Source organism: Astatotilapia calliptera, chromosome 5 (assembly GCF_964374335.1).
Source record: "Astatotilapia calliptera chromosome 5, fAstCal68.1, whole genome shotgun sequence".
Classification (NCBI taxonomy): Eukaryota; Metazoa; Chordata; class Actinopteri; order Cichliformes; family Cichlidae; genus Astatotilapia; species Astatotilapia calliptera.
In genome coordinates this window covers 10,665,751-10,691,137 of record NC_137426.1, presented here as the reverse complement: position 1 = coordinate 10,691,137, position 25,387 = coordinate 10,665,751, and the positions used below count along the sequence as shown (strand labels likewise).

The 25,387-nt window shown below is 39.4% G+C and overlaps 1 protein-coding gene across 3 annotated transcripts; it reads right to left on the bottom strand.

The window, feature by feature from the left end:
- Window positions 1-3,335: 3,335 nt before the first annotated feature.
- Window positions 3,336-21,157, bottom strand: LOC113022119 (protein SSUH2 homolog). Of its 3 annotated transcripts, XM_080301165.1 has the most exons (14): window positions 21,010-21,157; window positions 20,731-20,827; window positions 18,908-18,988; window positions 11,566-11,646; window positions 11,415-11,490; window positions 11,202-11,331; window positions 10,559-10,619; window positions 9,991-10,112; window positions 9,600-9,662; window positions 9,436-9,512; window positions 7,455-7,547; window positions 5,769-5,874; window positions 4,346-4,453; window positions 3,336-3,673 (listed from the first exon to the last, which is right to left on the bottom strand). In XM_080301165.1, exons 2-14 carry the CDS (start codon window positions 20,741-20,743, stop codon window positions 3,533-3,535), a joined length of 1,152 nt encoding a protein of 383 aa, XP_080157291.1. In that variant the 5' UTR covers window positions 20,744-20,827; window positions 21,010-21,157; the 3' UTR covers window positions 3,336-3,532. The 3 variants fall into 3 exon arrangements, with proteins under 3 accessions (XP_080157291.1, XP_026022973.2, XP_080157290.1); XM_026167188.2 differs by lacking the exons at window positions 18,908-18,988; window positions 20,731-20,827; window positions 21,010-21,157 and adding an exon at window positions 14,934-15,071; XM_080301164.1 differs by lacking the exons at window positions 18,908-18,988; window positions 20,731-20,827; window positions 21,010-21,157 and adding an exon at window positions 12,717-12,790.
- Between the last annotated feature and the right edge of the window lie 4,230 nt (window positions 21,158-25,387).

Genomic DNA, 25,387 nt, shown 5'->3' with positions numbered 1-25,387 from the left:
CATCTTTATGCAGATGATACAGTTATTTATTGTTCATCCCCTTCAGTAGCACAAACCCTGCAATTTCTGTAGTCTGCCTTTGACGTCGTTCAGTCCCATTTAACTCAACTTAAGTTGGTGTTAAATCCAGAGAAATCCAAGTTCATGTTATTCTCAAATGGCAAAGAGTTGTTAGCTACGTCTCCTAAGATTAAAACAATTCAAGGAACTGAAATTGAAATGGTCACATCTTACAAGTATCTAGGGATCATTATAGATCAGAATTTGCCATTTAAGACTCACATTCAAAGGCTTGTGTCGAAGTTAAAACTAAAACTAGGTTACTTTTTTAGAAACCAATCCTGTTTCTCCCTCCAAGTGAGAAAACATTTGATTCGTGCAACCTTTTTACCTTTATTGGATTATGGTGACCTGCTTTTTATGAATGCACCTGCCCACTACCTAAAGAGGCTGGATACTGTGTACCATTGTGCTTTACGTTTTATTACTGGCTATGGAAATCGTGTACATCATTGTTCTTTGTATGCTGCTGCTAAATGTCCATCTTTGCATATTCGCAGACTCTCCCATTGGTTGATCTTTATCTATAAATCTCTCCTTGGGCTGGTTCCATCTTATTTATGTGTGTATATGTGTAAAAACCACAACCAATACAGCCTTCGTTCGCACAATATCATACAATTGATTGTCCCAAAAATCAGAAAAGAATTGGGGGAAAAGGCTTTTAAATATGCTGCCCCTGCTTCCTGGAATAATCTGCAGAAGGAACTGAAATTATCAGGCACTGATCACCACCTGCACTCATGCACATATCTTTCTACGTAGCACTTTTAATTCTTATCCCTACTTTTATTTTTTCATGTCTATTTAAGTGCTATTTATGACACTATTTAAGTGCTATTTATGACACTATTTAAGTGCTATTTATGACACTATTTAAGTGCTATTTATGACACTATGTTTGCACTGAAGCACCGCAGCAATTTCCTAATGTTGTAAACCTGCTCAACATTTGGCAATAAACCCCTTTCTGATTCTGATTCTGATGAAGGGATTTCCGGAAGTGGGGTCAGATGTTACCTTGGTTACATAAAGGCAACATATTAAGAGGTTAACCCACAGGCTAATGCCATCATCTCATGTTTTTATTTCACCTTTCAACTGTGATTAGTCAGATTTTTCTCTAGAGGAAACATTTAATCACACATTGTTTAAAGTTGAAGTCACACATACAGAAAGCAGCACATCATTGTTTTTGAAAGTTTTAGATGGATAAAAGGATGTTTTCTTGTCATGCTGAAGACGCTATAGTGGCACATACTGGCACATGTTTGGAGTAAACTTTTTGGTAACACAGAAACACCTTCAGTTAGAGGCACATGAGGCTGGTTTTTGCCTTCAGAGCATAGCAAAAACCTTCCACAGGAAGTGAAATTAAGTGGGCAGTAAGAAAGAGTAAGTAAGTGTAAGTAAGTAAGTGCTTTAATATTATTATTATTATTATTATCTACCCCTGCTGGTGATGCAACTTCTGCATGCCTGTCCGTTTCACTTTTTGGAGAAGCAAAGTGTGAAATGGATGCAGTGGACCGGTGTGTCTTGTCCCGATTCGTGATTGAGGTGTGAGACAAACGACTGCTGGTCCAAGTGCGTCAAAACAATGATTTTATTAAACACGTGTGAAGGAAATACACCATCACAATCCTCAGCATAAATCCCCCAAAACAGCATACTTAAAATGTTTTTATATGTCAGGGTATAACGCCCCCTCATGCGTCAAAGCAGATACATAACATGCATAAGTTACAGTAACCACAGCTCTTCTGCTGACAACCTTTGACACACACTCAAAAAGACATTTTCTCCGTCTCCACGCCAGGTGATCTTGATCTTCTTATTCTCGCTTATCTCTGGAACATCAGAAACACATTCTACAAAAACTGTTACTTATGCAGGCACGAAATGCAGTTACAAGCCAAATATGTCTTAACTCTAACCTAGAAATGAATCTATATACTGTCTGTGTATGCAGGCGAACTGTCTCGACCTCACTGCACTCTGTCTCACCTCACCAGATAAAGCTTGTAACCTCTTACCAGACAGAAGGCCAACTCTTTCATAAGCACATTCTTACAATATATGTAATAACATGCTTGAAACTATATGTGTAATATATATTGAATAAATGTTGTAATCAAATGCTACTCAAAGCTTAATAAAAAGGATATAAGAGAATAAACATGATATAAAATGATATAATCCCCACAGTCTGTTATGTTTTCCTATGAGACTGGGTTGTATGGCTACAGTAGCTCTAAATGAAGCATTATAAGATGTGAAATATCACAATTATTCCTTTAGCTTGACCACTTACATTATTGTGAAAAAGTATTCACCCCCTTCCTGATATCTTACTTCTTAACATATGTGTCATACTTTAATGTTTCAAATCAAAAACCTTTTAATTCTACACAAACCAGAGAAAATACAAAATACACTTTTTAATTGATGATTTCATTCATCAAGGGAAAAACATTAACCAAACCTACCTGATACTACGTGAAAAATACTGGCAGCCGCCAGTGCTAACCCTCAGTTTCCTAGTAGATGCACGGTATGGTGTCAGGCCGAGCTTATTTTGCTTGTGTAGTGGCATAATACAATACAACTCTTGTGTCCTGGGTTCAATTCCTGGTGGTGCAGGTGTTTATATAACGTCCTCAGGGATTAATGAAGAATTGCAATTTTTAAGATATTACAGTGCCTCGTTCTTGAGTTATTGCATTCACAAACTTTGGTGTCCACACCACCCGACCACATGCCTGGCCGGTGGGGTGACAACGATACCCCATCAGCCTTCTATGCTTAAGGGGTAAAAAGCAGTTGCCGCTAAACCTAAACTTAATAAGAGCTTGTGCAACCCTTGGCAGAAAAAGCTGCAGTCAGACATTTGTGATAACTGGCCATGACTCTTTCATATCGCTGTAGAGGAATAATAGCCCGCTCTTATTTGTAGCATTGTTTAAATTCAGCCACGCTCAAGAGTTTTTGAGCATGAACGGCAAAAATCACAATCTGATATAAGTCCAAACTTTTCTTAGGTCACTTTAAAACCTTCACTTTTTGTTCTTTTATTTTTTTATTTTTTTTACCATTCAGAGGTAGACTCTATTGTATTTCAGACATTGTCCTGCTGCATAAGCCAAGTGTGCTTGAGCTTCACAACCCAAAGTGATGGCTGGACATTCTGCTTCTGAATTTTATGGTAGAGAGCAGAATTCACGTTTCCATCAATTACAGTAAATTGCTCACAATGTGACATTACCAGCACCAACTTTAACTGTCAGTATAGAGTTTTTATTTTAATTTTTTAATTTTAATAAAATGCTGAACAGAACATTACATTCTATTACTTTTTAACACAGGTATGGTTTGCTTTTCTTACCCTAATAAATGAATCATCATTATATATGGAAAAAGGAAGACTGATGAGTACATGTTTAATTGCTTTGAGCTGTGTGTATTTGTGAGTCTACAGGATGACGCAGCAGCAGGTCTCTGGGTAGTCATCAGCACTGACTTTGCGCTCGTTGCCGTACACGTAGTAGACGTAGCTCTTGTCTTTCCACTTGTAGTTCACCTGAGTGATGGGGATCAGCTCGACTGTCTGCCTCTGAAAGAGAGAGAGATGGAGGGATTCGTATTAAAGGAAAACTTTCAACAGCATCAGAGCTTGAGTCAGAATACTTTAGCTTAGCATTGACTGAAAGCAGGAGTAAAAGAAATGAGCACTTTTCTTAGCCACATTTCAGATTTGTATTAATCTTCAATCGACCAGCTTCAAACCTTTATGTCCTTTTCTTTAACAAAAATTCCAACAATTAATTCCCCTTTTGAGTGTTTATGTAACAGCTAACTCTTCAACCACCATCAAATCATTCAAGATGGCTTTAGTTATCTTTATAGGTCACCTTATCCCTCGAGCTTCTGTAGCAGTTGATAACTTTAGTAATTGAACAGTCTATTGATTTTTCTATTGACTAACTGAGGAATCAGTTAAGTTAAATATTTTGCAGAGCAAAGCAATAAATTGCAGAGTAACACAGGCACACCAGCACAGGCTGGCCACTGGGGGTGACTACACTATAGCCCATAGACTCAAAACTCTAAAGTAAACTTTGCACGTTTTCCTTGCTGCTTCAACTACAAATAATGGAATTTCAGCTCGAATCAATTATATTTCAACTAGAATTAGCTGCTGATGGAACAAGGATAGCTGTTTTCTTTCCCTCCACTACTGGAGAAGATCTGGATAATTTTTCTTTTGAGCTGTGTGTCGGCCTACCTGCTGCAGAATCCTGGAGGTTTTGCCATAGTTAGTTTGATGTTCTTTGATCAGACGCTCAGAGGCCTGAGAGACTGCTGGGTTTGGAAAGCCAAGCAGTGGGTAGACCTGAGAGAAGCAAGAGTTTAATTCACAATATTCACACCGCTAACCCCAGCAATGTGTTTTCCTTCTCCCCAACCTTTCCTTTACATTTATCTCAACTACACCTGCCTGAGGTGAGTTCCTGCAGTGGCTTTATGTTTAATTTATGGAGATTATTTCAACATTTCGAACATAGAATATAACATTCCAAACTACTGTGTGAAATTACTGAGATGTAGTTTTTTGTATGAAATTTTGGTATTTAAAAAAAAAAAATCTTATTAGGATTCAAAGTGAAGCTACATTGTGTGTGTGCAGTGTTGGGGAGTAACGGAATACATGTACCGCCGTTACGTATTTAAAATACAAAATATGAGTAACTGTATTCCGTTACAGTTACCGTTTAAAAAGGTGGTATTCAGAATACAGTTACTTTGTTGAAATAAATGGATTACACTGCGGTACTTTCCTGTTTCATTTTGTCGCGGGTCAGGACTGTTTGGGTTTTGTTTGACAGCTACGTTCTGTCGTTCCAGGCGGCAGCGTTACGGTTGCCATGGTTACAGGGCGACGCTCTCTCTCTCTCTGCGACTGTGTGTTTCCTGGGTGAGAGAGCGCCTTTTCGTTGTTGTTGTTGTTGTTGTGCTAAGCTAACAGACAGAATGCTACAAGCATAGCTCTAAAGAATGTAGCATCATGGGCAGTGTAGTCCGTGTTGCAGGGAGAATGGACTGCCATACACGTTATGGGTCTGTGAGCGCGAGGAGGGAGAAAAAGGGGAGTGGAAAGGTATGAGTTGCCATCGAGGAAAAACGGGAGCTGGAAGCATGTAAATATAATAATAACCACTGCAGCCAAGAAGAGTGCCTGACGAGCCCAGTTGTAAGTAAGCTATTAAGACTCGACTGTACACCGTGTTCGTGTTTTCCTCCGAAAACAATAAGTTCCGTTGGAGCAGCCTTTCAACGCCTCTCTCTGTCTCTCGCAAGAAAAGTTGACCCACACAACAAAGTAAAGCTATTTTTCGGCTACGAGCCGACAGGGACCCCGCCTTATTAGTCAGAGGTCCCTTTACTACAGTTCGGAGTCGCGGACCTTCAGTAATAGTAATAAATCACACAGCAATAGTACATTCACGTTGTTGTAAAAAGCATGATAATATATTAAGTAATCTAAAGTATTCAGAATACGTTACTGTCATTGAGTAACGTAACGGAATACGTTACACAATACATTTTGGGGCATGTATTCTGTATTCTGTAATGGAATACATTTTAAAAGTAACCTTCCCAACACTGTGTGTGTGTGTGTGTGTGTGTGTGTGTGTGTGTGTGTTTACCAGGTTCTGGCTGCTCTTGAACAGCTCTTTCCCTTTTACTGAGCGCAGGTTATCACTCTTCAGACCACAGCTCTGCTCCACCAGATGATCTTCCACATGGTTTTTCCTAAACACAAACACACAGATATGAACTATATTCATGCTGTATCCATCAAATATAAAATACAGATTTAACACACACTCTACATCCTGATGAATACAATATTACATGAATCAATCATTTCAAGTTTTAACCAATCAAGTTTCTACTGTTTTCAGTTTAAACTCGCAGCATGTAATTTTCATCTTTATTGACTAGAGGGCACCAAAGCATCACTCAAAAAAACATTTATTCTCTTCCGCTTATCCTTAGCAGGGTTGAATGAGTGCAAGGGGAAGAGGTGGGGTACATCTTGGACAGGCGGCTAGTCTGTTGCAGTTCTAACACAGAGAGACAGACAACCGTTCACACCTAAGGGCAATTTAGAATCACGACCAGTAACTGCATGTCTTTGGACTGTGAAAGGAGGCCTGAGTACCCACAGAGAACACTCCACTCCACACAGAAAGGCCCTGACCAGATTATGGAGATGAACTCAGGATCTTCCTGCTGTGACGCAGTGTAAGCCACCACATCGGGGGTTTGAATCCGCTGAACGGCTACTCTGAGGTACCCCTGAGCAAGGTACCGTCCCTACACACTGCTCCCTGTGCGCCTGCTTAGTGGCTGCCCACTGCTTCACTGAGTGAATGGGTCAAATGCAGAGAAAAACAAGTAATTTCCCCACGGGGATCAATAAAGTATACATTATTATTATTGTTGGTGACTGAATATAATGGATTTGCAACAGTGCTTTGAATGTTCACGAAACATGAATTTTCTCAATTTCAGGATAAATTACATCAGATAAATCTCTGTTGTTAATAATATTGGGGTGCCCACTGATCAAGAAATTTTTTTATTATCATTCAAATATGGCTTTCAAATTTAATGCTATATTTTTACATGCTACATACTTTTACTGATAGTAAAACGAAACAATGACCATGTGTAATTTCTTCTCTTGTTTCCTTATTTGATTTTTAAAATTTGTTTATACTGTATGTCAGATATCTGCAGAAATATATGGGCCTCTTAAGCCTTTAAGCAACTCTGTCACTGAAAGATAAAATCTTTGTTTTCATAAACTGGTTATTCCTCAAGTACAACTAAAACCGTGGGCAGGGCTCGTGTATTATCCTTAAGGACTGGACCCCATCAGTAGTCTGTGGAAGATATTTAATGTTTTCTAAAATTTCAGTGGAAGTACCTCAAAAAATATTTAAGGTAGGAAAAAAAAGAACCAACTAATTTGCATTGACTTTTCAAAGCCTTTTAAAACATCTCCATGTACCATTTTCCTCTACATAATTCACGAATATCTGTCAAAACAAACAGACCTCAAACAGAACCTTAAGTATCCTTAATTAACTCTGCAAGTATCCAGGACATGTAGCATAAAATTGGCTTCAAGGGCTTTAGAAACAAATTTAAACCGTTTAAAGGAGTTAAATTGAGTTCAAATGTAAGTGTCTTTATATACTTCTGCAACCTCCTCCAGGACCATTTGAATTTTACAAATGACACCTAAAACACACTTGAAGAACCCAATCTTCATACAGGAATCATAGGAAATATAGGAATGTTGAAACTGCTGTTGTACTCACCATTCCACTTTGAGCTCAATGTAGGTCAGCAGTTGACGTTTTCCTTTACAGGTTTCACATTGCTTTTTCCCACTACCATTACACTTTGTACACCTAAACACACACAGACACATGACTCATTATTTTTGGTTACTTATAGACATACAAATCTTTTCCCAATTTTTTCTTTGTTACTAAAGTCCACATTGAAGTGAATAAAATCATTTAAATATGTTTGACTCAGTCTTGACCATTATCGATTCTCTAGATTTTATTTTAACTTTAAAAAAATCTGATATTTGTTTATTTTGTCGATATGTGTATGCTTATTTTGTCAATATTGCTGCTCATCTTCAACCAGGCTACACTCATAAAAGACTTTAATTATCAAATGTATTTTTAAAAGTTTGTTAAATAAATAAAAGTAACTTATGATTTCACATCCTGCTGAACATTTTTTGACTGATTTCTTCCTTTGCTCATATTTATTGGGCCAGATGATCATTTCTTTACAAAAAGTTATCCCAGTTATTGTGGGATAACTAGATGGCAGATGGGAGCAGACAGATGATCAGTTGAGTCCGTAGCGTCAGATAGAAGAGCAACAAATAGCAACAACAGCATTTTATTTCACTCTTTAAATTGTTAAACCCTTTATTTTATAAAACATTCATATATAAAACAATTGTTTAATGAGGCTTTTCTTGCTTTTGTAACACTTCTACTTTTGCTTTTAATTTGAGTAAAATAAAGCATCATTGAGAACATGAGCAGAGATTTAAGCAGAAAATGAATGGACATGCAGAAAAAGAAGAAAAAGTGATTCATTCGGTGGACTCTTGAAAAGAAAGAGAAAAACTGCTAAGGAAAAAAAATAGGCTAAAAGTTATGACTTTGGTAGGTTCTGAGAAAATGACAGACACACAAGTAGCCCAGGAAAAACATGCTGCAGGGCATTGCAAGCCTCCCAGAGGTGTCTCAAACCACCTGAAATAAACTGACACTGTCCCATGACAGTGCTGATGACATGACTCTGTGTGTGCGTGTGTGTCTGAGAAGGGCGTTGTCTGAATCCATTCCAATTTTCATTAAGCCATTCAGCACCACAGCTTCAGAATAAAAACTAAAGTTACTAAATAAATAGCTATTGTGATTGATCAACAGAGAGGACCATACAAATGCCTGAGTGAAAAGCTTAGCCCTTAACTGACTGTAATTCAATTCATTATTCATGTTAGAACTTGCAGTCCATATGCTGACAAACACGTTATGAAGCCTTTTTTTCACAAGTTTATAAACCCTCAAACTCTGAAAGTCTCATGCTCTGCTCAGTACATGTAAAAGAGTCACCTCATTCCCTGTATAGAGAAAAAGTCCATCATCATCCCAGCTGGCTGTTTTCTGAGTCTGATAAGTAGATATCTACTTCGCACAGCTCACCAAATAGTTCTAAGCGGAAGTGGGGTTTAAACTGTGTATTGTTGCGTTTGATTGGATCACCTGTATCTGAAGGGGAAAACGTGAGGTAGAGGCTCCATAGTATAGTACAGGGGTGTCCAAACAGTTTTATTAATAGAAATTCACCTATAGGGGCCAACAATCCCTACTGACATTATTTTCTACAGGCTCATAACCCCAACATTTTCATGCAAATATGATCTAATCAAATTGCAATATATTAAGCTGTGTTTTTGACTTTAAAATGTTAATAGTGAATAAATTATTTGAAAACACAAATTCAAAATAATCAGAATCTAAAATTTATGAATTTCAGAAAACAATTCTTGTACTTGCTTGCCAACATTAAAAAAAAAAAAAAAAAAAGGAGGTCTGATCCCAATTTATTAACACTGAATCATTTCAATTGTAATTGTTTAATTCGGCGTATCGTTATTAGTTTGCATGTTTAAAAAGAAAAAGGTAGATGAAGATAATACAAAATGTAAGCTTTGAAACTGGTATTTTTTCTGTTTTATTTTCAGTTTGTGTGACCATTCAGTACCTGTCTTTGCCTGTGCCATTACAGTGAGTGCAGGCTGGATCGGACTTTGCCGCACCATTACACATCGGGCAAGTTTTCTACAACCACACAAATAAGCAAATGTTTTAATTGTACCTTGATCAGACTTTTCATGTCTTATTATTTACTATTGAGAGTTTCCTTACTTTTCCACTTCCACTGCACTCCTTGCATTGCTCAGTACCTGCTGCATTGCACGTGTGGCATTGCTAAACACAAACACACAAAAAAGATAAAAATGAGTAAAAGGTAAAAACTTTTCAGAATCACACTGATGGGGAGTTCTCCTTAGATTCCTCACACACAGTTTGTGTTCATGGTTTAACTTCTAATTAGAGCTCCAGCTAAAGTGAAAACTACATGTGGCTATAGCACTGACACCTCGTGCTATGTTAGAAACCAGCTCATTCAGGAACTCAAATCTTCACAGATTTCAAGTATCCCATTCTTTAAGTATATATGTCTTCAAGCTTAAAGCTCAGAACTAAACTGCAGGTAACCCAGCACTTTGACAGATAGCTTTTGTTATTCAGCCACCTTGACGGAGGACGTGTAGGGCACCCGGATCTTCTCTGTGTGGTCACTGAAAAGTTTGGGGGGTGTGGCCTGGACCTCCCATGGTCGTGGAGCGGGCTGGGCGTAAAAGTCAGCAGGCTCACCTTTTAAATACACGAGATCACAGAAAATGACAGTCAATAAACTACTAGTATAGTAAGTTACTGCATTGTCAGTAGGTTTACGCAAGGATTAATAAAAAAGGCATTTCATTATTATGAAAACAAAAGCAAGTGTTTCCAGGTTTAACTCTTTCAGGTAAAACACTATTGATTAATCAGTTGTTCTGGAGTTTGATTCATAATAGGCTCTGAGTATCACACTATTGTTTTTAATCCCTCACAAGGCCATAAACTTTGAGTGTGGTCAAGAACAAAGTGAAAAATGTGGTTTGGTAACAGGAAACAACAAAACTCTACCATCAGATTAAAAAGCATCCAGCCTTGCTCTATAATAACAGAACATGGTGGCTCAAGGAAACAAATGAAAATGACCATTTTAATGGCTCCACATCAGGTTTTGATTTAACAAAATGAAAATGTGCGTTTACCTTCATGTGGTTTGTGGGCCCAGTCAGTTGACCTGGACTCAGTGAATGTCTCCAGACGGTACTAAGGAACAAAAAACAGACTTTACTGAGAGAAACTGGATTTGCTGATAACATTACTGTGCTAATTTCTCTATATTTCACATCAGAGTGAAAGTGAAACATACGTTTCTATGCATCATGTGCAAGAAATGTCTCTCCCATTAAATCCTACACAAAATTTGTTAAACCCAATCAGTATCGCACATTATACCATACAATGTATTTCCGGGTTGTTGCCATATAACTGGGCATCATATTACTGCATAACAAATTTTGTGGTAAAACCAGTACTTGGAACGGGTATTCCATATTCTTTGAGCTTCTTGCAAGAATCTTGAGGATGTGATGAAAAGTTCTGGCAAACTACTACTTAAGCAGGTCTGGACACTTACTAAAAGCCCTCAAGTTTTTGAGCAAAAAAATCCTTACACAGGTTTATTCTTAACAGTTCATTATCATTCAATTATGTCCTTTGGTCAAATGTTTAGAAAACCATGAGTGCAAACAGTTCAAACCAGTCTGTTGCAGAGATAGTAAAAGCAGGTAACTCAGTCCTCAGCATCACTGATGCTGACAGCATTATAAAAAGGGAACATTTAATCACCCTAAATGTGTTGAATGGCTCCATGGAGGTGATGACTCCCTGAGTGACTGGTGCGTCACCGTAGCAGCAATGAGACGACACAAATTCCTTTAAAGCCTCGCGAGCTGCATTTTCAGACAGAGAGGGGATGCTACAAAACACACAAACTCTGTGTTAAACCAGAATATTCTACTGATTGTTGAGCAGCTGAAAGACACAGATAATATGTCGTACCTCCATTCAGGATTTTCAGGGGCGGGTTGGGGTGGAGCTACTGGCTCCATGGGCATGGGAGGAGGCAGGAAACCTCCTGTATCAATGACAAATTTTCAAGTACCAGCAACAGCATTAATGTGAGGAATTATGTGAACCGGGCTTTTCTTACCTCCTCCTGGCACAGTGCCTTCATAGCCTGGGACATTGCCAAACATGTTGGGTTGGGGTGCCATGACAGGTGGATACATAGCTGGAATAAACAAGAAACAAACCACTGAAACCAATATTTTGGATGAACTTAAAAATTTTCATTCAAACTAAAGTTCTAACCGAACAGCTTAGGAGGTTTGGGCCCTATACCACGAACCTCGTTCAGCAAACATGCAGAACTAAAAAAGTCGAAAACAGAAAAGCCAGCTTTAATTAAGCTTGGTCTAAAACAAAACAAAAAAAGGTGACATTTGATAACGGTGTAACACAATTTCACGCATCACTGAATGCAGGCAAAACAGAAAATACCTCGACATTATAAGTACAGTGTTGACTTTGGCCACATCTTAATTTTTTGCCATCTTCACACAGATTTTTCCCTTTCTATTTATTTTTATTTGGAATTATTAATTTTAGAAAGATGATTATATCCATCTATGGGAATATCAGTTCCTACTGACATGACAGCAGAATAATGGCTCAGAAAATTAAGATTACATTTACATGACACTTTCCCCTTCTAAAAGACTCAAAACTTGCCAATGTTCCTAAAATTTAGTTCCAATGCTTTTGAGTAATTTTGAGTAAGCTAGCATAATTTTAACCTCAAAGGGGATTTTTTTTCCTTCATGTTTGTATACAAGAGAAACTGCTTAATAAACAAAATCTATATGCGTTTTTTGAAAGCTTTTTACAACTTACAGACTTTGTTCAAATGCTTTTGCATATTCGTAGTGTTTCCTCCCTTAAATGAAATATCTACTTTTCAAGTATTGCAAGTTGCCCTGTTGTCTTCCGTTCTCGTAAAGTATAATCAAACTTTTTAGTGTTTGAGCCGCTTAGGCGCCGTGGTATTGCCCCTATCAAAGTCAGTGAGCTGGGAGTTTGCTGTTCTCCCCGGTTCAAATATTTGAAGTTTGCACGGCTACATTCTCGCCTGAAAATTTGTTAAAAGTTTATTTTGCAACCCAGAAAGAGTAATAAGAGGGGCACTGAAATTCGGGATTGTCCGAGAAAAAACGGGAGGGTTGGCATGTATTACCTTGCATAGCCTGTAACGTTATTATGATGGACAGGTTTTATGAGTGAACTTGACTTTAAGTCACTTACAGGTTTCTTTGGAAAAATACTTTCTTATATCCAGGTTCTTTTTGCTGCCATCCTCCTCTCCTCCTTTCAGGTCCTCGCAGCGCAGGATTGCCGCTGCTAAAACTAAACAGAGCTCCCTGAAAGGCACAGCCAATCACATTGGCTATATTTGTCACATGATATAGGACTCCAGTAGAGAACGTAATTTAACTCTTTCTGCACCGCTGGGTGAATGAGAGGTTGACAGATCGCTTTTTTTTTATTTTTTATTTCTATCGGTTTTGTTTTTCTTTACTCAAAGAGATCAAATTATTGGTGGGGACAATTCAATAATCGCTGGATATTGGTGGGGACATGTCCCTTCCGTCCATGCCAAATCTACGCCCTTGCATGAATTAAAAGGAAAGGTATCATATTTCACATTATCTTCCTTCAGAAGACTCATTCATCAAACTGGTTAAACAGTGACAAGGTGGAACATGACAATTTTTTTTAGATAAACTTCAGTTCATACAAAGTTACATTATGTGTGCAGCTGAACAAGCCTGATCCTGCAGAGAAATTTGTGGTGCGAATGAAAGAGGGTTCTGCCCACGCTAGCGTTAGCTATTCCAGTAAGATTAAAACCAGCATGTTAACCTCACACCCAAAAATGGTGACAGAATATTGTAATGCATCTCATTTTACTTTTGATATTAAAATTTGACCCCCCCCCCCCCCCTTTTTTGTTGTTGTATTAACTGTCATGTTTAAGTCAAATAAATGTAATAAATAAATAAGTCACCATGAAATCACAATTAAGGCAAAATACAGTTAATAAATTTACATATCAGAACAGAACTGTAACATGTTCTCCACTGCAACCCCGCAGGTTTATTTCTGATTCTGTCATAAGTCAGCTGTGTGCAGGCAGGAAAGGACCCAAACGCACACTCACGTCTCAAGTAAACTCAAAAAACACAGCCTTATTTGCTGGCGTGTAGGTGACACAAAGAAAATAACCTAAACTGGAATACTGGAACCTAATCGTACAAAGAGACACACAGGGAAATACACAGCCATGGATGAGGGAGATTGCAACGCTGGACAGAAGAAAACAAAGTGCTTCAATTAACAGGTAATGACGAGAGAACAGGAAACGCACACACACGCAGCTGGGGCTAATTACACACAACGAGACAGAGGATGCAAAGCTAAACATAAAACATGAGATAAGGTACTTTCAGAGTTAGAGAAGTGAAACAAAACATGGCACACACAGATAAGAGAAAGTAAAACCGGAAGTAATGAGAACATTCACAGAGACGCAGACAGACACAGAAACGTGACTGAATGGGGAAACATGGCAGCCAGGGGAAAACAGAATAAAACATGAGGAGGAAATAAGACACAAGAACTCACACAGCCTATATAAACACAGACACACAAAGAGACACAGAGGCCACAAGGGGAAAATACTAAATAATCAAGGAACTAAACAGGGAATATAAGAAACTCAAAACAGGACAACTAGACTAACAAAGTGGACTTCTACATAAATCATCATACAAAATGACAAAAACACAACCCCCCCCCCCCCCCTCCCCCAGAGATTCACAGTTTTTAAAGTTTCTATAAGTAGAATGGGAGGCAGAGTTTTGAGCGACAGACACACTCTCTAGTTTTAAGATTAGCTTAAGCACTGATTACTTCTCAACTCTTTTCTCTTTCACATACCACTATTACATACGTAGTCTAAACCAGCAGTCCCCAACCCCCGGGCCTCGGACCGGCACCGGTCCGTGAGTCGTTTGGTACCGGGCCGCGAGAGTTGAGGCTCAGGTGTGAAATGTATGCTTTTCAGGATTTTTATCGGTTTTTAGGGTTATTTTGTTATCGTTTTTATCGTTAACTCGGTTTTCCTAGGTCTTTTTACTTGTGTTATGAATAAATCTTCTTTTTTTGGTACCGGTACTAGTTTTATTTTGTTGTATTTATCCGCGACACCTTAAAGGCCGGTCCGTGAAAATATTGTCGGGCGTGAACCGGTCCGTGGCGCGAAAAAGGTTGGGGACCGCTGGTCGAAACTACTCGTTAAAAAGGCAAACATCTGCATAAAACTACAGGCTTCATATAGGCGGAGGGGGCAGGAACTGTCATCCAGCAATGATAAAGATCTTCAAGTTATGAAACAAGCTATAAAAAAAGCAGGTTAGGTCAATGCAACAACATTAATGTGAGGAATTGGGCTTTTCTTACCTCCTGCTGACACATTGCCTTCATAGAATGGGGCATTGCTGAAAGTGTTGGCTGAGGTGGGCATGAGAGGGGTATATGCAGCTGGAATTAAAAGAAATAAGAAACAAACCATTCAAACTAACACAGAGAGAACTCAAATTCATCTAAGTTTTTTTAATGCATTAATTAATTATCCTTTTTTTTGGTGGGGCGGGGGGGATGTTTTTGCTTAGGGTAAGGTGAACACTCAGAGGATGACATCAACATTGAAGTTTATTATGGATAATAAGTATTGTGTAAGCTGGGCCTCAGCAGTTGTGGGAAGGGAAATGTACCGTATGGTCATGTACTCAGGGCTGGTCTCTGGCCTTGGTGCACTCTGTTTAAGAGAGGTCTCCCCTTCCAGAGGGAATTATTCCTTTTTCCCTTATCAAAGGCATCAGTCGCATTTGTTACTTTGATGGACTGCCGAATCTTCAAGAATCTGTCTTAGCTTATCCATCCTTTCATGCATCTATTTTCTGCCGTTTTGGTCACTGAAGCAGCAGCCTGAGCAGAGAAACCCAGGCTTCCCTCAAATCAGCTCATCCAGGAGGACACAGAGACACTCACAAGTTAGCCAAGAGATATAATTTCTCTAGCAAGTCCTGGGTTTGCCCTGGGGGTTCCTCACGGTGGGACATTCCTGGAGTCCCAAGTCCTAGTCTGAGCTTCACTTTCCTCCACCTCTTCCCTTGTCAGCAATCAGTCTAACTTCCCCTCTACAGTTCTTAGTATTCTTTAAGATATTATTCTTCTGAGTCATTCTGGTTTGTTTGTTTGTTTGTTTGTTTGTTTAAAAGTCTTTCAGCCTAATTTCAATAGAGCTGAATACAACTGAAAGGGCTCCTATTTCCCCTTCTACATGTTGTAACAAGAACACTTCAGAGCCCTAGGTCATGGATTGCTTTTATCTACAATGGACAGTAGGTGGAGTTGCTTAGTCCTTGCTCAGGTGCTTGAATGCAGATATGTATGCGGGCAAAATAGAAGCTACTTTAGCATTATGACTTTGATGTTGATTTTGGTAGAGATTTGTAGATGTTTGTTTCTTTTTCTCTCCCATCTTCATACAACTTTCTCCCTGTCTCTCACATTCTTTCAATCTTTGTGCCGCCATCCAAAAGATGAATGTTACAGTGTAAGTGTCATGGCCTGGGTCTAGGGACCCAGGGCTCAGGCATTTTCAGTGTATGTTTATGTTTATGTTTTCCGTGTGTTGTATTGGTTTGCTCTCCATCTCTCCATGTGTCTCTGTGTGAGCTTCCGGAGGTGTGGGTTCGCTGAGGAGACTGCGAACCCGGAAGTGGTCTACTCGAGAGACGGCCGCACCTGCCGCTCGTCGTCCTCTGCCAGCTGCAGCAGATTACGCTCGTCTAGGAACGGCATTTAGGACTGCAGCTGAGCTGAGACCGACGCTGGATCCTTGAGTCAGAACTCGTCAGTACTGCCGTGAGCTTTTACGTAACCTCCGCGGCGCCGTGGTATTGCCCCTATCAAGTCAGTGAGCTGGGAGTTTGCTGTTCTCCCCGGTTCAAATATTTGAAGTTTGCACGGCTACATTCTCGCCTGAAAATTTGTTAAAAGTTTATTTTGCAACCCAGAAAGAGTAATAAGAGGGGCACTGAAATTCGGGATTGTCCGAGAAAAAACGGGAGGGTTGGCATGTATTACCTTGCATAGCCTGTAACGTTATTATGATGGACAGGTTTTATGAGTGAACTTGACTTTAAGTCACTTACAGGTTTCTTTGGAAAAATACTTTCTTATATCCAGGTTCTTTTTGCTGCCATCCTCCTCTCCTCCTTTCAGGTCCTCGCAGCGCAGGATTGCCGCTGCTAAAACTAAACAGAGCTCCCTGAAAGGCACAGCCAATCACATTGGCTATATTTGTCACATGATATAGGACTCCAGTAGAGAACGTAATTTAACTCTTTCTGCACCGCTGGGTGAATGAGAGGTTGACAGATCGCTTTTTTTTTATTTTTTATTTCTATCGGTTTTGTTTTTCTTTACTCAAAGAGATCAAATTATTGGTGGGGACAATTCAATAATCGCTGGATATTGGTGGGGACATGTCCCTTCCGTCCATGCCAAATCTACGCCCTTGCATGAATTAAAAGGAAAGGTATCATATTTCACATTATCTTCCTTCAGAAGACTCATTCATCAAACTGGTTAAACAGTGACAAGGTGGAACATGACAATTTTTTTTAGATAAACTTCAGTTCATACAAAGTTACATTATGTGTGCAGCTGAACAAGCCTGATCCTGCAGAGAAATTTGTGGTGCGAATGAAAGAGGGTTCTGCCCACGCTAGCGTTAGCTATTCCAGTAAGATTAAAACCAGCATGTTAACCTCACACCCAAAAATGGTGACAGAATATTGTAATGCATCTCATTTTACTTTTGATATTAAAATTTGACCCCCCCCCCCCTTTTTTGTTGTTGTATTAACTGTCATGTTTAAGTCAAATAAATGTAATAAATAAATAAGTCACCATGAAATCACAATTAAGGCAAAATACAGTTAATAAATTTACATATCAGAACAGAACTGTAACATGTTCTCCACTGCAACCCCGCAGGTTTATTTCTGATTCTGTCATAAGTCAGCTGTGTGCAGGCAGGAAAGGACCCAAACGCACACTCACGTCTCAAGTAAACTCAAAAAACACAGCCTTATTTGCTGGCGTGTAGGTGACACAAAGAAAATAACCTAAACTGGAATACTGGAACCTAATCGTACAAAGAGACACACAGGGAAATACACAGCCATGGATGAGGGAGATTGCAACGCTGGACAGAAGAAAACAAAGTGCTTCAATTAACAGGTAATGACGAGAGAACAGGAAACGCACACACACGCAGCTGGGGCTAATTACACACAACGAGACAGAGGATGCAAAGCTAAACATAAAACATGAGATAAGGTACCTTCAGAGTTAGAGAAGTGAAACAAAACATGGCACACACAGATAAGAGAAAGTAAAACCGGAAGTAATGAGAACATTCACAGAGACGCAGACAGACACAGAAACGTGACTGAATGGGGAAACATGGCAGCCAGGGGAAAACAGAATAAAACATGACGAGGAAATAAGACACAAGAACTCACACAGCCTATATAAACACAGACACACAAAGAGAGACACAGAGGCCACAAGGGGAAAATACTAAATAATCAAGGAACTAAACAGGGAATATAAGAAACTCAAAACAGGACAACTAGACTAACAAAGTGGACTTCTACATAAATCATCATACAAAATGACAAAAACACAACCCCCCCCCCCTCCCCCAGAGATTCACAGTTTTTAAAGTTTCTATAAGTAGAATGGGAGGCAGAGTTTTGAGCGACAGACACACTCTCTAGTTTTAAGATTAGCTTAAGCACTGATTACTTCTCAACTCTCTTTTCTCTTTCACATACCACTATTACATACGTAGTCTAAACCAGCAGTCCCCAACCCCCGGGCCTCGGACCGGCACCGGTCCGTGAGTCGTTTGGTACCGGGCCGCGAGAGTTGAGGCTCAGGTGTGAAATGTATGCTTTTCGGGATTTTTATCGGTTTTTAGGGTTATTTTGTTATCGTTTTTATCGTTAACTCGGTTTTCCTAGGTCTTTTTACTTGTGTTATGAATAAATCTTCTTTTTTTGGTACCGGTACTAGTTTTATTTTGTTGTATTTATCCGCGACACCTTAAAGGCCGGTCCGTGAAAATATTGTCGGGCGTGAACCGGTCCGTGGCGCGAAAAAGGTTGGGGACCGCTGGTCGAAACTACTCGTTAAAAAGGCAAACATCTGCATAAAACTACAGGCTTCATATAGGCGGAGGGGGCAGGAACTGTCATCCAGCAATGATAAAGATCTTCAAGTTATGAAACAAGCTATAAAAAAAGCAGGTTAGGTCAATGCAACAACATTAATGTGAGGAATTGGGCTTTTCTTACCTCCTGCTGACACATTGCCTTCATAGAATGGGGCATTGCTGAAAGTGTTGGCTGAGGTGGGCATGAGAGGGGTATATGCAGCTGGAATTAAAAGAAATAAGAAACAAACCATTCAAACTAACACAGAGAGAACTCAAATTCATCTAAGTTTTTTTAATGCATTAATTAATTATCCTTTTTTTTGGTGGGGCGGGGGGGATGTTTTTGCTTAGGGTAAGGTGAACACTCAGAGGATGACATCAACATTGAAGTTTATTATGGATAATAAGTATTGTGTAAGCTGGGCCTCAGCAGTTGTGGGAAGGGAAATGTACCGTATGGTCATGTACTCAGGGCTGGTCTCTGTGGCCTTGGTGCACTCTGTTTAAGAGAGGTCTCCCCTTCCAGAGGGAATTATTCCTTTTTCCCTTATCAAAGGCATCAGTCGCATTTGTTACTTTGATGGACTGCCGAATCTTCAAGAATCTGTCTTAGCTTATCCATCCTTTCATGCATCTATTTTCTGCCGTTTTGGTCACTGAAGCAGCAGCCTGAGCAGAGAAACCCAGGCTTCCCTCAAATCAGCTCATCCAGGAGGACACAGAGACACTCACAAGTTAGCCAAGAGATATAATTTCTCTAGCAAGTCCTGGGTTTGCCCTGGGGGTTCCTCACGGTGGGACATTCCTGGAGTCCCAAGTCCTAGTCTGAGCTTCACTTTCCTCCACCTCTTCCCTTGTCAACAATCAGTCTAACTTCCCTTCTACAGTTCTTAGTATTCTTTAAGATATTATTCTTCTGAGTCATTCTGGTTTGTTTGTTTGTTTGTTTGTTTAAAAGTCTTTCAGCCTAATTTCAATAGAGCTGAATACAACTGAAAGGGCTCCTATTTCCCCTTCTACATGTTGTAACAAGAACACTTCAGAGCCATAGGTCATGGATTGCTTTTATCTACAATGGACAGTAGGTGGAGTTGCTTAGTCCTTGCTCAGGTGCTTGAATGCAGATATGTATGCGGGCAAAATAGAAGCTACTTTAGCATTATGACTTTGATGTTGATTTTGGTAGAGATTTGTAGATGTTTGTTTCTTTTTCTCTCCCATCTTCATACAGCTTTCTCCCTGTCTCTCACATTCTTTCAATCTTTGTGCCGCCATCCAAAAGATGAATGTTACAGTGTAAGAGAATTACAACCCAATAAAATGCATAAACTAACCCATATCAATTATCCATCCATATCGATAGCTATATTAAAATTGAATGAGGTGGTAATGCTGACAATTAACATAAGAAGAAAAATCATTTTGGCTTTCTTTTACCAGCACCCATTTAAAAATAAAAAAAGAAGAAGTTTATTTTAGAAAAAACAGGTATATCCATCTATGAAAAACAGAGTCATCATTTCTTTCAGGACTTAGGTCAAAGGAAAATCCTAAAACTAAAAAAATATTCACATTGGAATTGTTTCCTCAACAAAATACAACAACCTCTGTTTATAAGTAAAGCTGTTCAAGCACAAATAAATCCCAGAGAGAAAATAAAAACCAAATGATGCAATTAACAGGTTAACTGATATCAGGTCGCCATTTAACAGAAGTTTAGGCAGCAGGTTATTTAATTTCAGTGAATATTTAATTTTTTGTATTTATCTAGTCTCAGAATTTAAAAAAAAAAAAAAAAAAAACTTCAAAGAAACCTTAAAAATGCACCTTGCATTTGCTGGAACATATTTGCTGCTGGTAGTCGCGCCGACTACCAGAAGCTCATCCCTGCATCCTTCGTGTGTCCTGCTTGGACTCGGTGTCTGTGCAGGGTGACTGCTGTCTTGCTATTTCACTTCTTACCTGCGCTGTTCATTCTGCTGCAGATCAACCACTCAGTAGACCAGCTCGGTTTTATGGTAACCACACAGGATCCGTTGATTTAACTCCGCCGCGCAACCTTCGAAATACATGTAATTAGGACCTCTTTGTATCAGCCCCTACGTCAAATATCAATATCAATAAACTAATGTTTAAACGACTGTTGTCATTTCTATTCCCTCACCAGCAGATTGGTGGTGGGTAAAGGTCTGAGGGTAAAGAATAAATATAAAGACAGAATTAAAACTATTCTTAGTCTACCTGAAAATTTGATATTGGGTCAGAGAGAAAAATAGCGGCTCTATTTTCTTCTGTCTCCTCTGTGACAGAAAGGAAATGAAGCCCTGCCTCTATCGTATTGCAAACATACCAACAAGTAACGTGTCAGAAGCTGTTTTTTTCTTCTCCAGGCGTGTTGGCACAGCTTTTCTATTCAAGTAAAATTGTTCTCAGGTTAGTAGGAGGCGCCGACATTCCTGAAAAGTCATTTCTCATAATCCGCCCTCGTAGCCTCTCCCCCCTCCCCCCATGTTGGACTTTTCTACATGTTTAAGGAACTTTCACACATAAAAGCTGTGCGAATATTTCATGCGTATTTTATATTTCGCACGAAATATATATTTCGTAATATTTGTAAGTATTTTTCGGACTCATCTATTCTTCATGCAGCTGTTCACACCGACCAAGCTCGATTTTCCCGATGTTTCGAATCTGAATTAACAGATCTGACCAATCAGAACACTGCATTTGGCAACCAGCATAGCTCAAATCGCGTGCATGTACTGAATATACAATGAAACGGAAATAGTAAAATAATTTTAATAGTAAAAATAGTTTAAAAACAACAACAACTATTTTACCTCAGGCACACAGCAAAATAGGCCTTCTCAGGTGTGTGGTCCCCACTCTGCTAACAAGAGCTTAAACTGCACTGACATCTTGAAATACGTTCAAAAGCGGCCATCGTACAGTTTCAGCTCCTGGATCAAAACATAAAATGCCTTCTCTAAGAATCTGATGAACTCAGAATCTCCGTCTTTTTCTTTCCTGGCTTGGGAACATCAGGACCAAATTGCGCAAAAGCGCAACGTGTTCGGTGTGTCTGTATGATACAGGGCAAGTTACAACCTATAGGCCTACATCAGTGGCAAAGGCGGTGGTAGTTAAGGAAAAGACAGAAAAAATAGATAAACAAAGATAGAAATTAAATGTTAAACAGGATGAGAGGAATAAATACTACAATTATTAGGGGACATCTTCAAAATGTTTTTCTTTTGCATTTGCGCCAAATGCAGAAAAGCAAAACTGAGAGGCCATATATGAATAAACATATTGTGGGAGAATGAAAAACATAAAGTAAATCTGACTTCTTTGTTTGTGTATTGCTTTTACAAACTCGTGTATTTAAAGAGGTCAGACACAGTCATTATCATTTTATGATGATATGTATATATATTTTCCCTTTAAACCTTTTTCAGTTTAAAGTGTGTAAATTCTTACCACTAGAGGTCACAAGATTACAAACTGCAGTCCACTGATTTCTGTTTTCTTACCGCCTAGCTATAATGGCTCTTGTAGGAAAAATGTGCTTTAGTCAGCAAAAAACAAGAAAACAAGAACAAACAAATAAACAAACAAACAAAAAAATGGACTCAATAGCCATATTTTGCAGTATGCGTTTTTACCCCCAAGTCACCGCAAAAACTGGGGTTCCTCAGATCTGTCCTATCATATTTTTTTTTTGTTTAGGTCTGCAAGGTTGTCAGTTAGCTGTTTACCTTAATATGCCAGGTGAGTCTCATCTATTTACTCTAGAGGAGGCTCTAAAACGTTTTAAAAGGAGTCTAATGCCAGTCAAATACACTGTTCTACTTCACATGTTGTTGAGGATATCCTTAAATGTTCTGTTGGTAAGCCCCACTTTTTTCCACTGTTAGCTGCTGTTAGCCAGCATTACTGAAAATGTCTTTCAAGTGGATCTAACGCGGTTGAACTTGACACTAACTTAATAAACTCTCATACTGTATGAGAATGTGGTCAAACTATTTATTTATCAGAAGGAAAGAGTTATTTTTAGGACACTCGAGTCTAACATTAGCTGACATAAAGTCATAACCTGCTGTGTTGGGGGGTTCTCGGGGCCCTATCCTCGGCTTGCCGCAGGGTCAGTTGCCCGCTGCCTGTAGTCCCCTGGCACTCATGCCTTTTGCTGTGGGAGCTCCATCTGGGACGGATTGATTAGTGATTGATTAATCATCAAGGAACTGACCTTCCAGCCCATTGTTCATTCAGTAGTGCTAGTTTCAGTCACTGTGCAATGTATTGTTTATAAGGTTGGGAAACCTGCAGTCAGATTAGACTAAAGAAGTCACTTGGATGAGTTATGAAATGTTTCTCCCACTGAAAACACTGCATCAAGATGGCATTTCCTTACCTGGATGATTGAGCATGCATCAAGACGTCTGGGACCTCCCTTTCCCTTGGCTTCCCTGGGGTGGACACGTTTGTCATTAGGACATGTGGCCTCAGATCTTCAGCTTACTTGGGGTCCGTCGGCATCCGGTTCCTTGTGGGTCTTTTGTTTCATCCCCCATCCCCTTCTTTTCTGTCCTTTTTTCCATCCCCCCTTTCCCCTGTTGTCTTCTATCTTTTGCCAATCTGGCCTTTATTCCTTGTCTGCTCCAGCATAATATCCACACAGATAATAACACCAATAATAGAAATTAAATAATTAATTAAACAAAAACAATTAAAAACACTATGGTGCTCCTCTTGGGAAAGTAAATAAGTTTGGCTCAACAAAGCATTCAGACCATGATTCTGCTTGCTACAACTGATGGACAGGTAAAAAACAAAAACAAAAAAGATGTAGGGGCGGGGCCATATGGCAGGTTCCAGGAACTGGGTTACATGTATGTCATCAGTTTGCTAGAAGTAATTACAAAACTTTTTTTTATCCCCCCCAAAAACAACAAAAAAACCCCAAAAACCAACAACTCAAAAAATGGCTGAGTACATCTTTAAAGAAAACAACATTCAGCCTCCAGGTGGAGCCACAGTATCATGAAGCTAAACTGCAGTCAGTTTACATTCCTGTAGATCTTCATCGTGTCACAGTGAATAAAGAGGCAGAGTTACAGGACTGATGTCTGCACACTGAACCAGAGACATGGACACATACAGAGTGGAAACTGTTCAGTTGAAATAAACACAGGCGAGTGCTTGATTTTCTCTCTTCTGTACTCCATGTCGGCAAATCAAACGCACCTCAAAGGGTCTGAAATGTTTGAAATGGTATTAAGAATAAGCCTGAGGTCAGTGGCAGCGTGTTAAGGTGCAGATATACCCACAGAGGGTTTCTCTCAGTCTGTGACATTCAGGTTTGCCTGTTGCTCAGCAATTAGCCATGTACAGTGTTTCATGATTTTACAGGTAAAAGAACAAAGGGCCGAGCAGAGACTATTTTACTCATCATAGCTCATCAGAGACTTTAAAGGCGGGATGCCTTAGCCACATGTTAACACATTAGATGCCTTTTAGCAACATGTCGGTATGTAGGGTTTAGATGTGATCTTTTCCTAAACCAAAACAAGTAGATGTAACCCACCTAGATGATAAGTGCAAAAGCAATATTAAGACACTTGAGGCATAATATGTGGTGTGCTGGTTCGCTGCACTGTTTCAGCCTCTGTCACTCTGGCTGACTCCTTATGTGGGCGTCATCTGTTTTTGCTGGTGGTGGACCTATTATGCATGCTTGGGATTTCTCCTGTTACAAGTGTAAGTACAAAGATAAGTGTCTACTGGTAGACACTTATCTTAAACATGACCAAAGCTTTAAATAATGACATCAGTGCAAGTACAAGTAATAAGCTAGCTACAGGGAGGGACGCAAGACAGTTTACTTTAAGTGCCGGTCCCAAGACTAGATAAATAAGGAAGGTTACATCAGGAATGGCATCCGTCATAAAATCTTTGCCAAATCAAACATGAGGATGCTAAGATTTTCTTTGGGGGTGACCAGGATGGATAAGATTAGAAATAAGTACATCAGAGGCGAGGGGTCAGCTCAGGTTGAGGATTTTGGAGACAATGTTCAAGAGGGAAGGCTGAGATGGTTTGGACATGTGCAGAGGAGGGATAGTGGATATATTGGGGAAAGAATGGTAAATATGGAGCTGCCAGGCAGGAGGAAAAGAGAAAGACCACAGACAAGCGCCATAGATGTAGTGAAGGAGGACATGGGGAATGTTGGTGTGACAGGCGAGGATGCTGGGAATAGGTAAGATGGAGGCAGATGATCCACTGTAGTGACCAGTGTTGGTCAAGTTACTTGAAAAAAGAAATCAGTATCTAATTACTGATTACATCCCACCAAAAGTAATCCCGTTACTTTACTGATTACTTATTTTCAAAAGTAATTAATTACTTAGTTACTTAGTTACTTTTTAAAAACATAATTCACAACCTGAATAGGTGATAAAGCAATAGATCTTTTAGCCCAATTCTACTTTTTCTGCATAATCCATCATACAAAATGTAATCAAATGGAAACGTCTCTTTTTTTCCATCTACACCAAGCGGTGCAAGACCAAAGCTAGGAAGATTATGATGGACCTCTCCCATCCCAACAATGGAC